Below are 24,117 nucleotides of genomic sequence, written 5' to 3'. Positions count from 1 at the left end.
TAAGGGGCTGGTTCCCACCCAACTACGGCCCATTAGGTCCTTCGGGGCAGGTGGACCCTCCCGGTGGACCCCCAGAACCCCTTCAGTGGTCCCGGTACAATACCGATAAACCCCGAAACCTTTCCGGTGACTGAAACTGGACTTCCCATATATAAATCTTCACCTCCGGACCATTCCGGAACTCCTCGTGACGTCCGGGATCTCATCCGGGACTCCAAACAACATTCGGTAACCACGTACATCTATTCTCTATAACCCTAGCGTCATCGAACCTTTAAGTGTGTAGGCCCTACGGGTTCGGGAACTATGCAGACATGACCGAGACATCTCTCCGGCCAATAACCAACAGCGGGATCTGGATACCCATGTTGGCTCCCACATATTCCACGATGATCTCATCGGATGAACCACGATGTCAACGATTCAATCAATCCCGTATACGATTCCCTTTGTCTATCGATATAGCACTTGCCCGAGATTCGATTGTCGGTATACTGATACCTTGTTCAATCTCGTTACGGCAAGTCTCTTTACTCGTTCCGTAACACATCATCCCGTGACCAACCCCTTAGTCACATTGAGCTCATTACGATGATGTCTTGCCGAGTGGGCCCAGAGATACCTCTCCATCATACAGAGTGACAAATCCCAGTCTCGATTCGTGCCAACCCAACAGATACTTTCTGGGATACCCGTAGTGTACCTTTATAGCCACCCAGTTACGTTGTGACGTTTGGCACACCCAAAGTACTCCTACGGTATCTGGGAGTTTCACAATCTCATGGTCTAAGGAAAAGATACTTGACATTAGAAAAGCTTTAGCAGACGAACTAGACGATCTTGTGCTAGGCTTAGGATTGGGTCTTGTCCATGACATCATTCTCCTAATGATGTGATCCCGTTATCAATGACATCCAATGTCCATGGCCAGGAAACCATAACCATCCATTAATCAATGAGCTAGTCAACTAGAGGCTCACTAGGGACACGTTGTGGTCCATGTATTCACACACGTATTGCTGTTTCCAGATAATACAATTATAGCATGAACAATAGACAATTATCATGAACAAGGAAATATAATAATAACCATTTTATTATTGACTCTAGGGCATATTTCGAACAGTCTCCCACTTGCACTAGAGTCAATAACCTAGTTACATTGTGATGAATCGAACACCCATAGAGTTCTGGTGTTGATCATGTTTTGCACATGGAAGAGGTTTAGTCAACGGATCTGCGACATTCAGGTTCGTATGCACTTTACAAATCTCTATGTCTCCATCTTGAACATTTTCACGAATGGAGTTGAAGCGACGCTTGATATGCCTGGTCTTCTTGTGAAACCTGGGCTCCTTGGCAAGGGCAATGGCTCCAGTGTTGTCACAGAAGAGAGTCATCGGTCCCGACGCATTGGGAATAACTCCTAGGTCGGTAATGAACTCCTTCATCCAGATTGCTTCATGTGCTGCCTCCGAGGCTGCCATGTACTCCGCTTCACATGTAGATCCCGCCACGACGCTTTGCTTGCAACTGCACCGGCTGACTGCCCCACCATTCAAAATATACACGTATCCAGTTTGTGACTTGGAGTCATCCAGATCTGTGTCAAAACTAGCATCGACGTAACCCTTTATGACGAGCTCTTCGTCACCTCCATAAACAAGAAACATATCCTTAGTCCTTTTCAAGTACTTCAGGATATTCTTGACCGCTGTCCAGTGTTCCATGCCGGGATTAATTTGATACCTTCCTACCAAACTTATGGCAAGGTTTACATCAGGTCTGGTACACAGCATGACATACATAATAGACCCTATGGTTGAGGCATAGGGGATGACACTCATCTTTTCTCTATCTTCTGCCGTGGTCGGGCATTGAGCCGTGCTCAATCTCACACCTTGCAATACAGGCAACAACCCCTTCTTGGACTGATCCATATTGAACTTCTTCAATATCTTGTCAAGGTACGTGCTTTGTGAAAGACCAATGAGGCGTCTCGATCTATCTCTATAGATCTTGATGCCTAATATGTAAGCAGCTTCTCCAAGGTCCTTCATTGAAAAACACTTATTCAAGTAGGCCTTTATGCTTTCCAAGAGTTCTATATCATTTCCCATCAATAGTATGTCATCCACATATAATATGAGAAATGCTACAGAGCTCCCACTCACTTTCTTGTAAACACAGGCTTCTCCATAAGTCTGTGTAAACCCAAACGCTTTGATCATCTCATCAAATCGAATGTTCCAACTCCGAGATGCTTGCACCAGCCCATAGATTGAGCGTTGGAGCTTGCACACCCTGTCAGCATTCTTAGGATCGACAAAACCTTCTGGCTACATCATATACAGTTCTTCCTTAAGGAAACCATTAAGGAATGCCGTTTTGACGTCCATTTGCCATATCTCATAATCGTAGAATGCGGCAATTGCTAACATGATTCGGATGGACTTCAGCTTCGCTACGGGTGAGAAGGTCTCATCGTAGTCAACCCCTTGAACTTGTCGATAACCCTTAGCGACAAGCCTAGCCTTATAGATGGTTACATTACCATCCGCGTCTGTCTTCTTCTTAAAGATCCATTTATTTTCTATGGCTCGCCGATCATCGGGCAAGTCAGTCAAAGTCCATACTTCGTTTTCATACATGGATCCTATCTCGGATTTCATGGCTTCAAGCCATTTGTCAGAATCCGGGCCTGCCATCGCTTCTTCATAGTTCGAAGGTTCACCATTGTCTAACAACATGATTTCCAAGACAGGGTTGCCGTACCACTCTGGTGCGGAACGTGTCCTTGTGGACCTACGAAGTTCAGTAGCAACTTGATCTAAAGTTTCATGATCATCATCATTAACTTCCTCTCTAGTCGGTGCAGGCACCACAGAAACATTTTCTTGAGCTGCGCTACTCTCCGGTTCAAGAGGCAATACTTCATCAAGTTCTACTTTCCTCCCACTTACTTCTTTCGAGAGAAACTCTTTCTCTAGAAAGGATCCATTCTTGGCAACAAAGATCTTGCCTTCGGATCTGAGGTAGAAGGTATACCCAATAGTTTCCTTAGGGTATCCTATGAAGACGCATTTTTCCGATTTGGGTTCGAGCTTTTCAGGTTGAAGTTTCTTGACATAAGCATCACATCCCCAAACTTTCAGAAACGACAGCTTAGGTTTCTTCCCAAACCACAATTCATACGGTGTCGTCTCAACGGATTTCGACGGAGCCCTATTTAAAGTGAATGTGGCAGTCTCTATAGCATAACCCCAAAATGATAGCGGTGGATCAGTAAGAGACATCATAGATCGCACTATGTCTAATAGAGTGTGATTACGATGTTCGGACACACCATTACGCTGAGGTGTTCCAGGCGGCGTGAGTTGTGAAACAATTCCACATTTCCTTAAGTGTGTGCCAAATTCGTGACTCAAATATTCCCCTCCACGATCTGATCGTGAGAACTTTATTTTCCTGTCACGTTGATTCTCAACCTCACTCTGAAATTCCTTGAACTTTTCAAAGGTCTCAAACTTGTGTTTCATCAAGTAGACATACCCATATCTACTTAAGTCATCAGTGAGGGTAAGGACATAATGATAACCACCACAAGCCTCAACACTCATTGGACCGCACACATCAGTATGTATGATTTCCAATAAGTTGGTTGCTCGCTCCATTGTTCCGGAGAACGGAGTCTTGGTCATTTTGCCCATGAGGCATGGTTCGCACGTGTCAAATGATTCATAATCAAGAGACTCCAAAAGTCCATCTGTATGGAGTTTCTTCATGCGTTTGACACCAATGTGACCAAGGCGGCAGTGCCACAAGTATGTGGGACTATCATTATCAACCTTACATCTTTTGGCATTCACACTATGAATATGTGTAACATCACGTTCGAGATTAAATAAAAATAAACCATTGACCAGCGGGGCATGACTATAAAACATGTCTCTCATATAAATAGAACAACCATTATTCTCATATTTAAATGAGTAGCCATCTTGCATTAAACGAGATCCAGATACAATGTTCATGCTCAAAGCTGGTACTAAATAACAATTATTGAGGTTTAAAACTAATCCCGTAGGTAAATGTAGAGGTAGTGTACCGACGGCGATCACATCGACCTTGGAACCATTCCCGACGTGTATCGTCACCTCGTCCTTTGTCAGTCTCCGCTTATTCCGCAACTCCTGTTTTGAGTTACAAATATGAGCAACTGCACCGGTATCAAATACCCAGGAGCTACTACGAGCGCTGGTTAGGTACACATCAATAACATGTATATCACATATACATTTGGTATTGTCGGCCTTCTTATCCGCTAAGTACTTGGGGCAGTTCCGCTTCCAGTGACCGTTTCCTTTGCAATAAAAACACTCAGTCTCAGGCTTGGGTCCATGATTTGGCTTCTTCCCGGCAACTGGCTTACCGGGCATGGCAACTCTCTTGCCGTCCTTCTTGAAGTTCTTCTTACCCTTGCCTTTCTTGAACTTAGTGGTTTTATTCACCATCAACACTTGATGTTCCTTTTTGATCTCCACCTTCGCTGATTTCAGCATTGAATATACCTCAGGAATGGTCTTTTCCATCCCCTGCACATTGAAGTTCATCACAAAGCTCGTGTAGCTAGGTGGGAGCGACTGAAGGATTCTGTCAACGACCGCATCATCCGGGAGATTAACTCCCAGCTGAGACAAGCGGTTGTGCAATCCAGACATTTTGAGTATGTGCTCGCTGACAGAACTATTCTCCTCCATCTTACAATTGTAGAACTTGTCGGAGACTTCATATCTCTTGACCCGGGCATGAGCTTGGAAAACCATTTTCAGCTCTTGGAACATCTCATATGCTCCGTGCTGCTCAAAACGCTTTTGGAGCCCCGGTTCTAAGCTGTAAAGCATGCCGCACTGAACCAGGGAGTAATCATCACTACGCGACTGCCAGGCGTTCATAACGTCTTGAGTTGCTGGGAAAACAGGTGCATCACCTAGCGGTGCTTCAAGGACATATGCTTTCTTGGCAGTTATGAGGATAATTCTCAGATTACGGACCCAGTCCGTGTAGTTGCTACCATCGTCTTTCAGCTTGGTTTTCTCTAGGAACGCGTTGAAGTTGAGGGCAACATTAGCGTGGGCCATTTGATCTACAAGACATATTGCAAGGTTTTTAGACTATGTTCATGATAATTAAGTTCATCTAATCAAATTATTTAATGAACTCCCACTCAGATAGACATCCCTCAAGTCATCTAAGTGATACATGATCTGAGTCAACTAGGCCGTGTCCGATCATCACGTGAGACGGACTAGTCATCATCGGTGAACATCTTCATGTTGATCGTATCTTCTATACGACTCATGTTTGACCTTTCGGTCTTCCGTGTTCCGAGGCCATGTCTGTACATGCTAGGCTCGTCAAGTCAACCTAAGTGTATTGCGTGTGTAAATCTGGCTTACACCCATTGTATTTGAACGTTAGAATCTATCACACCCGATCATCACGTGGTGCTTCGAAACAACGAACCTTCGCAACGGTGCACAGTTAGGGGGAACACTTTCTTGAAATTATTGCGAGGGATCATCTTATTTAAGCTACCGTTGTTCTAAGCAAATAAGATGCAAAACATGATAAACATCACATGCAATCAAATAGTGACATGATATGGCCAATGTCATTTTGCTCCTTTTGATCTCCATCTTCGGGGCGCCATGATCATCATCGTCACCGGCATGACACCATGATCTCCATCATCGTGTCTTCATGAAGTTGTCTCGCCAACTATTACTTCTACTACTATGGCTAATGGTTAGCAATAAAGTAAAGTAATTACATGGCGTTTTCATTGACACGCAGGTCATACAATAAATTAAGACAACTCCTATGGCTCCTGTCGGTTGTCATGCTCATCGACATGCAAGTCGTGATTCCTATTACAAGAACATGATCAATCTTATACATCACATATATCATTCATCACATCCTTTTGGCCATATCACATCACACGTCATATGCTGCAAGAACAAGTTAGACGTCCTCTAATTGTTGTTGCAAATTTTACGTGGCTGCTATAGGTTTCTAGCAAGAACGTTTCTTACCTACGCCAAAACCACAACGTGATATGCCAATTTCTATTTATCCTTCATAAGGACCCTTTTCATCGAATCCGATCCGACTAAAGTGGGAGAGACAGACACCCTCTAGCCACCTTATGCAACTAATGCATGTCAGTCGGTGGAACCTGTCTCACGTAAGTGTACATGTAAGGTCGGTCCGGGCTGCTTCATCCCACGATGCCGCCGAATCCAGATAAGACTAGTAACGGCAAGTAAATTGACAAAATCGACGCCCACAACAACTTGTGTTCTACTCGTGCATAGAAACTACGCATAGACCTAGCTCATGATGCCACTGTTGGGGATCGTTGCAGAAATTATAAAATTTCTACGCATCACCAAGATCAATCTATGGAGCTTACTAGCAACGAGAGGGGAGTGCATCTTCATACCTTTGAAGATCACGATGCGGAAGCATTGCAAGAACGCGGTCGGTGGAGTCGTACACTAAGCGATTCAGATCGCGGCCGAATCCGATCTAAGCACCGAACAACGGTGCCTCCGCGTTCAACACACGTGCAGCCCGGTGATGTCTCCCGCGCCTTGATCCAGCAAGGAGAGAGGGAGAGGTTGGGGAAGACTCCGTCCAGCAGCAGCACGACGGCGTGGTGGTGGTGGAGGATCATGGCACTCCAACAGGGCTTCGCCAAGCACTGCAAGAGACGAGGAGGGAGAGGGGTAGGGCTACGCCAAGAGAGAGGGAGACTCGTGTCCCTGGCAGCCCCAAAACCCCCACTATATATAGGGGAAGGGGAGGGGGCGTCGACCCCCTAGATCCATCTAGAGGGGGGCGGCGGCCCCTCGGGGGGGGCAGCGCCCCCCTAGGGTTTCCAACCCTAGGTGCCTTGGGCCCTTGGGGGGCGCACCAGCCCACTAAGGGGCTGGTTCCCACCCAACTACAGCCCATTAGGTCCTTCAGGGTAGGTGGACCCTCCCGGTGGACCCCCGGAACCCCTTCGGTGGTCCCGGTACAATACCGATAAACCCCGAAACCTTTCCGGTGACTGAAACTGGACTTCCCATATATAAATCTTCACCTCCAGACCATTCCGAAACTCCTCATGACGTCCGGGATCTCATCCGGGACTCCTAACAACATTCGGCAACCACGTACATCTATTCCTTATAACCCTAGCGTCATCGAACCTCAAGTGTGTAGACCCTACGGGTTCGGGAACTATGCAGACATGACCGAGACATCTCTCCGGCCAATAACCAACAGCGGGATCTGCATACCCATGTTGGCTCCCACATGTTTCACGATGATCTCATCGGATGAACCACGATGTCAAGGATTCAATCAATCCCGTATACGATTCCCTTTGTCTATCGATATAGCACTTGCCCGAGATTCGATCGTCGGTATACCGATACCTTGTTCAATCTCGTTACGGCAAGTCTCTTTACTCGTTCCGTAACACATCATCCCATGACCAACCCCTTAGTCACATTGAGCTCATTACGATGATGTCTTACCGAGTGGGCTCAGAGATACCTCTCCGTCATACGGAGTAACAAATCCCAGTCTCGATTCGTGCCAACCCAACAGATACTTACAGGGATACCCTTAGTGTAACTTTATAGCCACCCAGTTACGTTGTGACGTTTGGCACACCCAAAGTACTCCTACGGTATCCGGGAGTTTCACAATCTCATGGTCTAAGGAAAAGATACTTGACATTAGAAAAGCTTTAGCAGACGGACTACACAATCTTGTGCTAGGCTTAGGATTGGGTCTTGTCCATCACATCATTCTCCTAATGATGTGATCCCGTTATCAATGGCATCCTATGTCCATGGTCAGGAAACCGTAACCATCTATTGATCAACGAGCTAGTCAACTAGAGGCTCACTAGGGACACGTTGTGGTCTATGTATTCACACATGTATTACTGTTTTTGGATAATACAATTATAGCATGAACAATAGACAATTATCATGAACAAGGAAATATAATAATAACCATTTATTATTGCCTCTAGGGCATATTTCCAACAATCACTGCATCGCTCGGGCTCAGCCACCCACCGTATTCCAGGAAATCCCCGAAAATTTCTTCGCCCTCACTTCTACCATGATTTTTTTACGTCATGGACGGCCAAAAGAATGCCATGCAGGTGCGCCCCCAACCCGCCCAGGATGAAAAGTCATTTTTTGTCACAAAAGTAGGAGCCCACCACATCCATGATGATACATGTTTTTGTCACAATTATGAATTATCGTCATGAAAGTGTCACATCCATGGCAAAAAAAGTTCTCGTTCGGGTTATAATGTCACGAATGTGTCTTCTTTTTATTATGGGACTCCTGTAATCCTAGGCCTTCGGTATTCTTATAAGTCGAGGCTGGGCTGGTTGATAGAACACAATCTAGACATCTCAGATCATACATCTAGAGACAATAATCTCAAAGTAGACCATCTGTACTTTATACTCCATCCCAAAGCAATAAAACAGAAGCATATGTAGGGTTTTATCTCTTCAAAGAGCTCAGACATGTGTAAAAACTCGTGTCCTCGTTAGTCATTACCATCATCTCTAGACTCTTAGTTTGGGCCCCCCTACATGAGATGTATCGAATTTAGCTCCGTCAGGTTGCCTCTCAACAAACACTTTTCTTTAATGCCTTTTAGCTAGGCTTAAGATTTCAATGGTTTTCACATGAAAATAGGAATTTAAGAATAAAAGAGAGCATCAAAAGGCATATATCAAGCTTAACCCACTTCCTATGCATGGGCATCTTATAAGTCAACAAATTATTAGAGGAAGCAATCCCTAGCATAGGCAAGAGAGAATAATGCAACTTTAAAGCTTTCAACACAAAGAGAGGTAATTTAATAACATGAATTTACATAACCTAGGATATTTTCCTCTCTCATAATAATTACATGTGGGATCATGATCAAACTCAATAATATGGCTATCACCTAGGATACTTTCCTCATGATCCATATGCACATAGATTGTATTATCCTCCAAAATTGTGGGATCAACCTTAGCTAAAGTCACTACCTCTCCAAAACCACCTTTATCAATAATTTCATAAAATTGAACACTCTCTAAACATGTTGGATTCTTTCTACAAGTCATGACCTCTTCAAACCCACTTTCAGTAGTATCATAATTACTGCGATCAAATATAGGCTCATCATTGGTACCAAATAAATTTTCAATGTCACAAGAACTTTCATAATTATCTCCCCAATCATGATCATCATAATGACTAGTAGGCATAACAAAATCATCCCCAATAGTGCCTACTAACATATCATCACCATTAAGAATAATACTTTCATCAAGTGTGTAATTATTTGTATAGTAAACTTTAAGGTAGTTTCCTCCATAAGATTCTTAGCTACCAACTTATCATTTTCATACTTGAATTATGAATTTCACCATGTTTATTCAAATCATATTTAGCATTTGATGAGCATAGCCAACTAACCTATTCTTTATTTATAGGCCCAAAGTATGTAGTACCTTTGAGAAGATCAGAAATTTCCATCTAGCACGATAAAGAAAAAGTAACTAAGCAAAATAGATAACAAGGAAGTAAAGTAATGGAGTGTAGGACCTGTGATTGTGATGACAGCTCCCCGGTAATGGCTCCAGAAAAAAGCTTGGCCTTACTAGGAGGTTGACAATAGCTTTCTTCGCTAGTATTACCTTAACTCCCCGACAATGGCGTAAAAAAAGGCTTGCTTCCTCTCTACTAGGAAGTTGTTGGGCCTCCAAGTGCAAGTGGGTGTAGCAAGCAACAATTTCCCTTAAGTGACCTCAAGGTTTATTGAACTAACAAGAGCTAGGCAATTACAACCAATTATCAATATCGTTTTTTCTACACGTGATCTGATGGCCAAATTCACCGAGTGCGTGGGATAGACAAACGTGGTTCAGTTTTTTGGCCTAAATTTGAAGGCTGATGCCGGATTACATAGGCATCTAAAGGCTTGGAAGGAATTATGACCCAACGACTAAAATGTTGGTGATGGTGTTCAATTTTAATTGTCCTATATATATTGTGAAATGCTTTATGATCCATCGTTAATATTTTTTTTTTGACAACAAATATTTCTTAAGTTGTTACCATTCACCGTTGGCTGAAGAACTCTCTCAACATTATTAGGTAACTAAATAAAGTTACTTCTATGTGAAGAACTTATCATCATTTCTCCGCAATAAATGAAAAAGAAAAGAGAACTTATCATCATCAATCAAAAAAGAATCCCCTAAAAAGATCAATAAAAAAAGAAAAGAAAGATACTTCACCATGACGAACTTTATTATCCGAAAGATACTTCGCCATGAAGAAGTCTATCAGTAGGTGCGTTGTGACTTAAATGGCGTTCGCAGTTATTCGAGAGATGGCGGAGGACTAATCGGGGAAACACCTCCAACGCACACCCTCCACCTCCACGACTAATTAAAATTCCCAAACACTGCATCGTCTCTCCCCCGTTGGTTCCAACCCCCTCCTTCCCTCCCTCTTCAGATCCGATCTCTCCAACACCACGGGCACACACCACCAGCCCTCCCCCGCCGTCTCGCTCCAGGGAGCTCTCGCCACCGCCGCCTGCCGCCATGGCGGCGGCCAACGCCCCCATCGCCATGCGTGAGGCGCTCACGGTAACTACAGCACCATCGCATATACCCGTCCATCATTCTTCTCTCTCTCTCTCTCGGAAGTCAGATCAGATCTCTGAGGAGGGACTAGCTAGGCCTTGCGACTTACTGATTGGTATGGCCGCCATGGCGGTGGCTTTGTTGCTTGTTGCAGCTGACGAGCCTGGGGATCGCGCCACAGTTCGTCACCTTCACCCATGTCACCATGGAGTCGGACAGGTACATCTGCGTCAGGGAGACCTCGCCGCAGAACAGCGTCGTTATCATCGACATGGCCATGCCCAGCCAGCCCCTCCGCAGGCCTATCACCGCCGATTCCGCGCTCATGAACCCCAACACCAGGGTCCTCGCGCTCAAAGGTATGTGCCTCACTAGATCTCTATACGAGCTCTACGGGATCTCATTCTCATGACCGCCCGTGCTACAACTGCTGCCATCCTAGTCCAGTCACCGCGTCCTGGGATCTGGAATAGTTGGGCGACGATTTCAGCTTCCATCTCAGCTCAGTACACATATCTTGGGAGGGGGGCTACGGATTTGCTTAACTGAGATCAAGTTTTAGCTTGGCATCTGGTAGTTTTGCGTCTCAGTTGCATTTTGTGTGTGTTTTAGTAACACATTTACTGTTCGGATGATCTTGGGAAGTTGTGAGCCTAAATGTTGATATTGATACTTGCATTCTGCTAGTATGCAGAGCACACAATAATAGGTTGGTCATCTATTATGTGAAATTCAATGATAAATCTCGATGATTAGATGCGTTTTATAATTAGTACAGCACATCCTCTAATGAAAGATCACACACCCAAAGTTTCTTTAGATTAAAAGTGAATGATATATGCTTATCAGTTCTCTAATGAGATCTTAGTTTACATGTGCCTGCAAGTGATTAGGATTCGAAGAATGTATCTATTATGTTGATAATGTTACCATGGCCAAAACATTGAATCCCTTCGATTGAGCATAGTTTGGTCCCTAGGATGGGGGCCTATTAGAGTTAATATCTAATTGTGAGTATTTTTTTTGCCGATGTTCTCATTGAATTGATGCCTTCTCCACAAATTGGCTCTACGGTAGTTGCTTACTATCTATTTTTATTAAAGAAATGCCCCCTTGTTGTCATGGGGTGGAGCTTTGAATATAAAACTGAAGTCATTTGTTCTGGACCGTACACTAATCTACCCATTTGATGTGATAAATGATTATGGTGTTTTTCTGTGTAACATGCTTCCTTGACATCTCAAATGCAAGCAAAGTGATAGTGGCAAGAAACTGTTCTCTCATAATCAGTCTTACTTTAGTTGGTTAAGTTGGAATGACTGCTTTATACATCGACAGCATAGTGTATTGCTGCTATATGTTTGATGGGGAAATAATCTATAAGAACTGCATATTTCAGAGTCAGCCTTTACCATCTGTTCACCTCAATCTGAATATGACGGAGTTTACAAATAGCAGTAACAAGTTTTTGCAAAATTTTGCAGCCCAAATAGCTGGAACGACGCAGGATCACCTGCAGATCTTCAATATTGAAGCTAAAACAAAAGTAAAGTCGCACCAGATGCCTGAGCAGGTGAAGTTTCGAAGTCTTCTCTAGTTATCTAGTATATTTGGTAATTTTATTTAATTGATTATGTGCAATCTTACTTGACATATTATCTGACATGTCTTCTTGTCTACAATCACAGGTTGTGTTCTGGAAATGGATCACCCCCAAGTTGCTGGGCTTGGTAACACAGACATCTGTTTATCACTGGTCAATTGAAGGTACTCATCTGACAAATCACAGCTGTTCTCTGCTGAAGCACCATTTCCAGCTTTGCATGATTTCACTGTTATGTATAGGAACTAAGATAATTATTGCTTGCTGATGTTGGAATGCAGGAGATTCTGAACCCACCAAGATGTTTGATAGGACAGCTAATCTGGCCAATAATCAGATCATTAACTACCGTTGTGACCCGGCAGAGAAGTGGCTTGTGCTTATTGGAATTGCACCTGGTGCTCCTGAGGTATGCTCGCAAAGATCATTCTTAATTAGCATCATCATAACCTGATGCACTGTTGTTCTGTAATTGAATGTGATATGATGATCAAAATTCTGGTTGTGTCCCTTCCTGCTATGGTCTGTTCTGTCCCTCTGGTTGTTTGACTATTCTTGGTGTTAAATGCTACTCCCTCCGTCCGAAAATACTTGTCATCAAAATGGATAAAAAGGGATGTATCTAGAACTAAAGAGGGAGTATAATTACGATTTCACAAATTTCCAAGTATCTAGTCTGCTATGTTGAGCTACAGGTGCAGCTGATATATGCACTGAGTAAATGGTACTTTGTTATGCATGCTTCTTATATTCATGGGCTTTCTACTTCACCTAGCAGAGGCCGCAGTTGGTGAAGGGAAATATGCAACTTTTCTCTGTTGATCAGCAGCGTAGCCAGGCACTTGAAGCCCATGCAGCATCTTTTGCAACTTTTAAGGTATTAATCAATTAGTTTGTGGAGGTTATAATTATTAGTTCACTTCTAGTATTTGTCAACGGTGCTTTACTTCTCCTGTCCAGGTTCCTGGCAACGAGAATCCATCAACACTCATCTGTTTTGCCTCGAAGGCAACTAATGCTGGACAGATTACTTCTAAGTTACATGTTATTGAACTGGGGGCTCAGCCAGGTTTGCATAAAGAACCGCCATGTTCTATTTTTGATTATCATTATTTCTGCATTCCAGTCTTGTAAATGTGGCAGTATGTCATCTATCCACCGATGTTTTTCCTTACAGGCTACCCTTTCCAAGTGATTTTTTTTCTGTTAGTCATTCTCTTTTTTTACCTTTCCAAATCATTTATTGCAGGGAAACCTGGTTTTTCCAAGAAGCAAGCCGATCTCTTCTTCCCACCAGATTTTCAGGATGATTTTCCTGTAGCCATGCAGGTGTATATCTTTTAGGTCCCACATGTAGTATACCCTGTTAGATATCACATATATCTAACTCGTTTTATCTTCTTTATTACAGATCTCTCAAAAGTATGGACTTGTCTATGTAATTACGAAGCTTGGCCTTTTGTTTGTGTATGACTTGGAAACTGCCGCAGCAGTTTATAGAAATAGAATCAGTCCAGATCCTATATTCTTGACAGCAGAGTCTTCTACAACCGGTGGATTTTATGCCATCAACAGAAGAGGACAGGTCTTACATGCCACAGTTAATGATGCGACTGTTGTGCCTTTTGTCAGCGGCCAAGTATGATTCTGGCATTTCATAAATTCTTCTGCTGATGCATACTTTAGATATTCCTTTTAAATTTCTAATACATTTTGGTTCATGCAGTTAAATAACCTTGAGCTAGCTGTGAATCTTGCCAAAAGAGCTAACCTTCCTGGGGCGGAGAACTTGGTAAGCTCCATAACTACTATGCTTTTTTGAATGATGTTTACATTTGCATAATTTTCTTGATTGTTGCCCATGCTTCTATTTTTGCATGTCTTTGTACGAGTTGAATCATTATTTCCTTGCTAGATCATTTAACTATGTGCTAGTATCATTATGTTCCATAAGAGCGCGTGCCGACATGCTTATGCAATTTTCTCAATATGCACCTATGTTCCTGCCTAATAAGCACTTCTGAATGTCACGTCATTTTTTGCTTGTATATCTTGTTCCAGTAACCATTTTCTGTAAGTTGAACGTTTATGCAGTTCTGAATGAGCACTTCTGAATGTACTAATAACTTATAAATGTGCTTGTGCTGTGGGTATTTTAGTGGCTCACAAACACCACATGTACTGTTTCGCTTGCAGCCATGTTAATGTTAATTCTTCATATTGGATTTAAAATTCAAGGAATATTCCATTCTTACACTTGCCTATCTCATTTGATGTGTAGAGGGACTAACCACTACTTTTTGTTATTCTGAATTGCAGGTTGTGCAAAGATTTCAGGAACTGTTTTCGCAAACAAAATACAAGGAAGCGGCGGAGCTCGCTGCAGAATCCCCTCAGGGTCTTCTGCGAACCCCTGAGACTGTTGCAAAATTTCAGGTGCCTTCCTGTTCTTGTTGCCCATGAGCTGTTAATGTGAATTCACCGCCTTTTCACAGCTCATTTCCTACATTTATACTTTCTCAATGAGCCAGGCATTCTTCATAGCCCCAACTGTCAGAATTACAAAGTGTGCTTGATATCTGACCCTAGAGATCATCCTGCTCTTACGAAATTTCCAGCGAAGAGACTGCTGTGCTAAAATGCTTAGGGCCGTTTTTTTTCTTTAATTTAAGCCAATGGGTTCTGCTTACCACATAATAGAAATGTTTCATAGTTAACTGTTCCTCGCTGGAAAGTGTAGGTTATGCTTGTCTGACATGTGATTTGTGTTCATCAAATGCAGAGTGTTCCTGTTCAAGCTGGGCAAACGCCTCCACTGTTGCAGTACTTTGGCACATTGCTAACTCGAGGGAAGCTCAATGCTTACGAGTCCCTTGAGTTATCTCGACTTGTTGTCAATCAGAACAAAAAGAACCTTCTGGAAAATTGGTTGGCAGAAGATAAGTTGGAATGCAGTGAAGAGCTAGGAGATCTTGTTAAGGTAACATGGGTGCTCTGCTGTGTTTGTTGATTGCACAAATCTCATCGTGCGTCAGTAAATTTCATTCGCTGCCTGTGTCTGGATTGTTTACTAATCCAATCGGTACTTTGGTGTAGACGGTAGACAATGACCTTGCATTGAAAATATACATAAAGGCTAGGGCAACACCTAAAGTCGTTGCTGCTTTTGCCGAAAGGAGGGAGTTTGACAAGATCCTTATATATTCAAAGCAGGTATATTGCGTTGGTACTGCTGAATTCTTGTTTTTGGTAGGTAGTAGCCAGTTCAGCTTGAACATTGACTGTGCTGTCTAATTATCTCTTCCAGGTTGGGTACACTCCCGATTACCTTTTCCTCCTCCAGACCATCCTACGTACAGATCCACAGGTAATAAGATTGTTTAAGGCCTTTAAAGACAAACTGGGTTGTGGTGAAACATTTGGTACCTGGTTGTGGGGTTTATTCTTTATGTGACTTTGCCTAATTGTGTATATCCTATATATTCTTTACCAGGGAGCTGTAAATTTCGCTCTCATGATGTCACAAATGGAGGGTGGTTGTCCATTAGATTATAATACCATAACCGATCTCTTCCTTCAGGTAGGTTTATATTTTTTTTCCTTTTTACTATGAAATTTGGTTGTACATCCTGCCTTATGCGTCTTTTGTTAACAGAGAAATATGATACGGGAGGCAACAGCTTTTCTGCTGGATGTTCTGAAACCAAACTTGGAAGAACATGCTTTTCTGCAAACCAAGGTCAGCATTTAGTTTTTATTTAATTGTGAATCTTTACAATATAGACCTCCCTGTTACTCAGTAGTAGCTTCTGTTTGAATTTATTTTAGGTTTTGGAGATCAACTTGGTGACTTACCCTAATGTTGCTGATGCCATCCTTGCTAACGGTATGTTCAGTCATTACGACCGCCCACGCATTGCTCAACTGTGTGAAAAGGCTGGTTTGTACTTGCGAGCCCTCCAGGTCCGTATCTTTGCATGGTTTTGGTTGTGATCTATCCTCATTGTCTTGCAGTTTAACAAGTCTTGTATTGTGATACAGCACTATGCAGAGTTGCCTGATATCAAACGTGTCATTGTAAATACCCACGCCATTGAACCACAGGTTTGTTTTCTTCAGTTATGTTTGACTGTCTATTTATTATTACCTGGCCTTTTAACAACTTCCTTTCATAGGCCCTCGTTGAGTTCTTTGGAACCCTTTCAAAAGAATGGGCACTAGAGTGCATGAAAGACCTTCTACTGGTCAATCTGAGAGGAAACCTTCAAATAGTTGTGCAGGTAATCTTTCTGTGTTCCTTTACCTTTCGTTCTTGTGGTTTTGTTCTTCTTTCTTATCGATTCTAATCATCTCCAATCCTGTAACAAATCTGAAGGCCGCCAAAGAATACTCTGAGCAGCTAGGTGTTGATGGTTGCATAAAACTATTTGAGCAATTTAAATCTTATGAGGGCCTGTACTTTTTCTTGGGATCCTATTTGAGCTCCAGGTATTTAGCCCAGTTGATGATATCTTTCAACCACCATTGTTTTCTTAATGTAGCACACTTAAACATCATATTTCTTTACATCCAACAGTGAGGATCCAGATATCCACTTCAAGTACATAGAATCAGCTGCAAGGACTGGACAAATCAAAGAAGTTGAGCGTGTAACCAGAGAGTCTAATTTCTATGATGCTGAGAAGACAAAGAACTTTCTGATGGAAGCAAAACTACCTGATGCCCGCCCACTGATTAATGTTTGTGACCGCTTTGGTTTTGTTCCAGATCTGACTCACTATCTGTACACAAATAACATGCTCAGGTATATTGAAGGCTATGTACAGAAGGTATGTAACTCTTCAAACTTAGTTTATCTTAGTACTTCTTCTGATATACTCATTATATTAATGTCTGTTTCCCTTTATCTGGTTTGTAGGTTAACCCTGGGAATGCTCCATTGGTAGTGGGGCAGCTACTTGATGATGAGTGCCCTGAAGATTTCATTAAGGGTTTGATTCTATCTGTCCGCTCTCTCCTTCCCATTGAACCACTAGTTGACGAGTGCGAGAAGAGGTTTCATTCTAATCATTGTCTCTGTACACTTTGCATATGCCTGCCTTTTTAGCTGGTCTCATTTCTTTGATCTTTTAATCAGGAACCGCTTACGTCTGCTTACACAATTCTTGGAGCACTTAGTGAGCGAGGGTAGCCAAGATGTGCATGTCCATAATGCTCTTGGGAAAATTATCATCGATAGCAACAACAACCCAGAGCATTTCCTTACTACCAATCCATTTTATGACTCTCGTGTGGTTGGTAAATACTGTGAAAAGCGGGATCCTACACTTGCTGTTGTTGCTTACAGGCGTGGACAATGTGATGATGAACTTATTAGCGTCACTAACAAAAACTCACTTTTCAAGCTGCAAGCTAGGTATGTTTATGGTTTATTGTCCTTTTGATGCCATGTAAATATGTTATTTTTCTGAATCATTATATCTGTTGCGTCATTGCTTACACGTTCAGTCCAATGTTTTGAGTTGTCAGGTATGTAGTTGAAAGAATGGATGGTGATCTTTGGGATAAAGTTCTACTGCCTGAAAATGAATACAGAAGGCAGTTCATTGACCAAGTTGTTTCTACGGCCCTGCCTGAAAGCAAGAGCCCTGAGCAAGTTTCTGCTGCTGTTAAGGCTTTCATGGAAGCTGACCTCCCGCATGAGCTGATTGAACTTCTTGAAAAGATTGTCCTCCAGAATTCTGCATTCAGTGGAAACTTTAATCTTCAGAACCTGCTCATCTTGACAGCCATTAAGGCAGACCCATCCAGGGTCATGGACTATGTTAACAGACTGGACAACTTTGATGGCCCTGCTGTCGGAGAAGTAGCTGTCGAGGCACAACTGTATGAGGAGGCTTTTGCCATATTTAAGAAGTTCAACTTAAATGTTCAGGCCGTCGATGTTCTGTTAGATAACATCCGAAGCATAGAAAGAGCTGAAGAGTTTGCATTCCGTGTTGAAGAAGATGCTGTTTGGAGCCAGGTTGCCAAGGCCCAGTTGCGTGAAGGTCTAGTCAGTGAAGCAATTGAGTCATTCATCCGTGCAGATGACGCAACACATTTCCTTGATGTCATCCGTGCTGCTGAGGAAGCTGATGTATACCATGATCTTGTCAAGTACTTGCTGATGGTAAGGCAAAAGGCAAGGGAGCCCAAAGTCGATGGAGAACTCATCTTTGCATATGCGAAGATTGATAGGCTTAGCGACATTGAAGAGTTTATTCTTATGCCAAATGTTGCTAATCTCCAAAATGTTGGTGACCGGCTTTACGATGAAGAACTTTATGAAGCTGCAAAGATCATCTATGCCTTCATCTCTAACTGGGCTAAGTTGGCTGTCACCTTGGTCAAGCTGAAGCAGTTCCAAGGAGCTGTAGATGCTGCTCGCAAGGCTAACAGCGCTAAAACATGGAAGGAGGTCTGCTTTGCCTGTGTTGATGCTGAGGAGTTCCGTCTAGCGCAAATATGCGGTCTCAATATCATCATTCAGGTATATATAAGCTAGAAAATTTCTGCGAAGCAACAAAATTATGCTTCAACACATGTTTCTAGTTCTATAAAAAAATCTTCAGAGTCCTGAGGCACTTTTATATAGTTCTTTCTGATATGCCTTGTTTTGTTTAGGTTGATGACTTGGAAGAAGTGAGTGAATACTATCAGAACAGAGGATGCTTCAATGAACTTATTTCTCTCATGGAGAGTGGTCTTGGACTTGAGCGTGCGCACATGGGCATCTTTACAGAACTTGGAGTCCTTTATGCTAGATACCGCCCTGAGAAGCTCATGGAACACATCAAGCTTTTCTCCACCCGGCTGAATATTCCTAAGCTTATCCGTGCTTGTGATGAACAACAACACTGGAAAGAGCTTATGTACCTATACATCCAATATGATGAATTTGACAATGCTGCTACCACTATTATGAACCATTCTCCAGATGCATGGGATCATATGCAATTTAAGGATGTTGCTGTTAAGGTTGCAAATGTTGAGATATATTACAAGGCTGTGCACTTCTATTTGCAAGAACACCCTGATCTCATCAATGATCTTCTCAATGTGCTTGCGCTTCGCTTGGATCACACAAGAGTTGTAGACATAATGCGCAAGGTTTGCCTCAAAATGAATATTTAATGTCGTATATGGGATGATTATGGGAAGGGTCTCTACTGGTGTGTCTGTTTTATGTTCTAATCTAGAAGTCTGAACTATTTTTATTCCATTTATAGGCTGGTCAGTTGCATCTTGTGAAACCATACATGGTTGCTGTTCAGAGCAACAATGTCTCTGCTGTCAATGAAGCATTGAATGAGCTTTATGTTGAGGAGGAGGACTATGAGAGGCTCCGTGAGTCGGTTGACATGCATGATAACTTTGATCAGATAGGTCTTGCCCAGAAGGTACAGTAAATAAATAGACGAATATGTAATGCTTGTTAATGGCGTTATTGTTTTTATAATCAGTTTCTTAACTCTTGATCAGCTTGAGAAACATGAATTGCTTGAGATGAGGAGGATTGCTGCTTACATTTACAAGAAAGCTGGCAGATGGAAGCAATCTATTGCCCTATCGAAAAAAGACAACATGTACAAGGATTGCATGGAAACATGCTCACAGTCTGGTGACCGTGAGCTGTCGGAGGATTTACTTGTCTATTTCATCGAGCAGGTTAGTGAAAAAAGCATTTTATGAGTGCGCAAACTGTGCTAATATTATTGCCTTCTTAGATAATTGCAGCAGATATTTTCTTTCGTGCTGGTTTTAGTGCTGTGATCACCTTTCTAAGATTCCCAATTCTGAGTGTTGCATCCTGTGCATATCAACTAGCTAAGAGTAGATAAATCCAAGAAACATGCAAATTAAGAACTAATCTGACCTTCATTGTTTTGGTAGACCAGTGTTGTCTGTGCAGTATTGCATTTCTAATCAGTAAGCATCTCTGACTATTGCAGGGAAAGAAAGAATGTTTTGCTTCTTGCCTCTTCATTTGTTACGACTTGATTCGTGCGGATGTTGCTCTCGAGCTTGCATGGACAAACAACATGCTGGACTTTGCTTTCCCCTACCTATTACAGGTATATTAAGTCTGTTTGCATGTTTGGAAATGTTCAGTTTTGTTATAATAGCATTCTTGCTATGTATGCAGTTCATCCGTGAGTACACAAGCAAGGTAGATGACCTGGTGAAGGACAGGATTGAATCGCAGAAAGAAGAAAAAGCCAAAGAGCAGGAAGAGAAGGACGTTGTTGCTCAGCAGGTAATATAAAGCGCTCTTCTTTTTGTTCAGTGTCCTGTTATTTGTTCTTAAGCAGTTAGCATGACAAGTTGTGTTTTGTTATACAGAACATGTACGCTCAATTGCTCCCTCTCGCCTTGCCTGCTCCGCCTGGTATGGGGGGTCCACCTCCGATGGGCGGCATGGGTATGCCTCCTATGGGCGGGATGGGTATGCCTCCGATGGGTGGGATGGGTATGCCTCCGATGGGTCCTGGTCCGATGCCGGCATATGGGATGCCTCCAATGGGAAACTACTGAGTTGGCTTTTGAAGAACATAGATGATGTCGATTGTTTCAGTCTTTTTTTACACAGAGGGAGCATGAGGATCCCAAAGGTATCTTTCAAGTTGTAGATTGATTTGGGCTATTGGTTGTTTCAGTTAATATTCTTTTGGTACCAGGGCAATTTTGGCGAGCAATATTTCTAGCCGAGGTAGAGTAAATTTACTGGTTGCTATATATTATGATCGGGTAGGATGAGGATGAGATTAGGTTCCAGCTGAAGAATGAGAGGTGGAAGACTGGTACCATTTGTATAGCTTGTGTGATAAAAAGACTAAGACATTTTGGGTGTACACTCCTCCGTGTTGGTGTTGCCACCCGTGAACATAAACACTGCCTGTATGTTATATGTTACACTTTGTGTTCAGAGGTTTGGGTTTTGTACCTGGAAGAATGCTTTTGTTGAACGACACGGTGTATTTGTATCTGTATTTTGTTAGTGGTCAGCAGTTCTCCTGAGCAAACTTGGATCTTTTGCTCCATTTGGACGTTGGATGAAAATTATTTGACGGTGGCGATGATGTCTCGTCTTTACTGTACTTGTAACCAGCCGTAGTAAGCTTAAACTGGACAAAGATGATACGCGAAGAGCTTGGAAGTTCTTTTTTTGGGGAGAGAATGTCAGCTTATTGATCACAGAAAGTATACATTTAGAATGTATCAAGAGCGTTCTTCCTTTGGTTAACTATTCCTACTGTACTCGGGTCGAAAGCTGATAGCGCTTTGTATTACTTCCGGGCTGGCCAAGCCGACCGAACGGAGAAAACACCCTATCATCATAATAATAATCAGTCAAAGGCAATTCAATATCCAAATCATCATAATAAGAATAGGGCCTCGATCAGAGTTTCATTCTTCTGAAGGTGAGAAAAAAGATCGTTACACGTGATAAAAGTGATTAGAATAAGCACACAACTGCACTAAGTATGATCCGTGACAAACCATCAACATGACTAAAGAGACTAGACGAGACCCGCCAAAACTTTGATATCGGAGATTACCGTTCCAATGCTTGAGCGATCCGCTATTTGAGAATGAATCCTTTGAATGATGGAAAGACAATCTGAAGCAAAGATGGTACCCACAAAATGTCGACGGAGCGCTGGTGCTTCAGCTAATTCCGGTGTGGTGACCTCCTCAATATTGACCATGACTATGTCAACTGGCGGCGGTACCCATTGAGACATCGACAGGTTTGAAACAATTCTGCACAATCAATTCCAAATACGCTCGTCGTCCCATCGACACGGCAAAACAACGTCTGGCGGCGCGTAGGATGCGCAACTGCCAGCGTCCGTGTCTGGTTGCGCTGCCCCCGTGTCTGGTTGCGCCGCCTGTACGTTGCGAGCGACGACTTAAGCTTTGGTGGCCTTGTAGAGTCTGCTGCTCGACGACAAAGTTGGGGTTCGCCGCGACCATGGCCGTCACGGTCTCCTTGCTCGCGCGCTCGGACCAGTCGGCAAACCGACCCGTGTTGAATTGCAAAACATGTCCAGACCACTTGGTCTAAATGGTTTGAGGGCCGGCGTTAGAACCAACAGATCTGGAGACACAAACTCTCGATCACTTTGTAAGCATCAAATCAAAGGTCATCAAGCAGAGATACACTAAAGAAACTTTATTTAAACCTGCAATCACCGCAACCACCTTATCAGTATCGTCGGACGGAAAAGAGGAGGGAGACGGAGGCAACGGTGCTTAGGAAAGCTCATGGCGGCGGCTCTGGTTGAGAATCCTTGGGGTGATTCGAATTGTTTTTTCAGAGGTATAGCTAGACTTTATTGATCATAGACCACATGAAGTGGTATAAAAAATGATTATGGGATGATCAGCCAAAGGTGTCGTCCCTGATCAATACGAATTGTTTTCTTGACCCTGTGGTGGTGTGGGTCCATTTACATTGACCGAACTTAACCTGGCCCATTCCATTTATTTTAACATGTGAAAGGTAAGAAGTTGCAATCGAGAAGGGCTGCCACAAGTCGAGTAACTTATATGGAGTCAGTCAATGAAGGTGATGAATGACTGACTATGATCGATAGAGCCTGGAACTAGTCGGGACACGTAACAAAACTAGATACAGTGCAGGGGACATTGCATTCACATACCATGGGGGAATCAAAATAATAATCACATTTTACCTACATGTAAGTTGCCTAATTTTAAATTTAGGTAAGTCGATTTTCTATTGTTGATTCTTTTGTTCAGATTTATGTTTTTTTCCTTGTATTCTTTTATAGCTTCTCAAACCGATTTTTGACTTGCCCTCGTTTTGGGGTAAGTCGACTTTTTCTTAGGCTGAATTTTTGACTTGCCCCGTATACATTGCCTTTTCGAGGCGTTGGGGTGTGTCTAGAGCACATCTAGATGTGCTCTAGTTATTGCACATCTAAGTGAGTGAATCATGCATAAAGAAGAAAAGGAAAAAGAAAAAGAAAATATCCACACGAATCTCAACGTAAGATCAATGACATAGGACTTAGATGTGCAATACTTATGGCACATCTAGATGTGCTTTAGCAAAACTGTTTTGCTTTGCTTTTTATTTTTTTGGGGATTTTTCATAATGGGTATTTTTGGATGTTGGATGAGTAGAATTGTATATAGCAAGTATTATACAATATGGATGTAAATTATACTGTTATATACTTATTCTTTGCATATTTAAAAAGTGTAATTTCAGTGCAATATCATGTGCAAATTTTTTATATGTTGTTTATTTATATCTGCCACTAATTCATTTTTTTAGGAAACTTGTTTTTTTAATAAAATTTCACTATTATATGCTTATTCTTGCATTATAAAAAAATTGCAATTTCTATGTAAATTATGTGCAATTTTTTCCATTATTTGTTTCTTTTTTTTCATTTTCTTTCATCTGAATGAGTAATACCAATGCAACTAATTCATTCTTTCTTAGAAAACTTTCTTATTTTATTTTTATTTATTTTCTTATTTAAGAGTAATACAAATGCCACTAATTCATTCCGTTATGAAACTTTTTTTTGCAAAAAATCCACTAGTATATGCTTGTTCTTGCATATGATAAAAAAATGTAATTTCTACGTGAATGGAGTGCAAAGTTTGTCATTGTTTTTTTTCATATTCCTCTTAAAGGGTAATACCAATGCCACCAATTTATTTTCTTAATTATTATTATTTTATTTTGTTTTAG

General features: G+C 42.2%; 1 protein-coding gene across 1 annotated transcript; it reads left to right on the top strand.

The window, feature by feature from the left end:
* Positions 1-10,547: 10,547 nt before the first annotated feature.
* LOC125551176 (clathrin heavy chain 1) lies at positions 10,548-21,349 on the top strand. Its single transcript, XM_048714333.1, has 30 exons — positions 10,548-10,741; positions 10,893-11,097; positions 12,223-12,311; positions 12,427-12,505; positions 12,623-12,750; positions 13,120-13,218; positions 13,302-13,410; positions 13,591-13,670; positions 13,753-13,980; positions 14,068-14,133; positions 14,661-14,777; positions 15,124-15,321; positions 15,438-15,554; positions 15,649-15,708; positions 15,835-15,921; positions 15,997-16,080; positions 16,170-16,304; positions 16,383-16,445; positions 16,517-16,621; positions 16,717-16,829; positions 16,918-17,170; positions 17,260-17,396; positions 17,479-17,757; positions 17,871-18,873; positions 19,008-19,493; positions 19,613-19,783; positions 19,866-20,051; positions 20,336-20,458; positions 20,530-20,640; positions 20,727-21,349. Exons 1-30 carry the CDS (start codon positions 10,697-10,699, stop codon positions 20,916-20,918), a joined length of 5,148 nt encoding a protein of 1,715 aa, XP_048570290.1. The 5' UTR covers positions 10,548-10,696; the 3' UTR covers positions 20,919-21,349.
* The last annotated feature ends 2,768 nt before the right edge of the window (positions 21,350-24,117 follow it).

This window comes from Triticum urartu, chromosome 4 (genome assembly GCF_003073215.2).
Source record: "Triticum urartu cultivar G1812 chromosome 4, Tu2.1, whole genome shotgun sequence".
Taxonomy (NCBI): domain Eukaryota; kingdom Viridiplantae; phylum Streptophyta; class Magnoliopsida; order Poales; family Poaceae; genus Triticum; species Triticum urartu.
The sequence above is the reverse complement of the archived record's forward strand: the minus strand, read 5'-3'. Positions and strand labels throughout refer to the sequence as shown.

What these genes read in the sequence shown, in the direction of transcription:
- LOC125551176 (XM_048714333.1), top strand. Translation starts at nt 10,697, where the DNA reads ATGGCGGCGGCCAACGCCCCCATCGCCATGCGTGAGGCGCTCACG. An exon ending in CCATGCGTGAGGCGCTCACG is followed by an intron (nt 10,742 to 10,892) that starts GTAACTACAGCA and finishes TGCTTGTTGCAG; the next exon opens with CTGACGAGCCTGGGGATCGC. An exon ending in CATCTTTTGCAACTTTTAAG is followed by an intron (nt 13,219 to 13,301) that starts GTATTAATCAAT and finishes TCTCCTGTCCAG; the next exon opens with GTTCCTGGCAACGAGAATCC.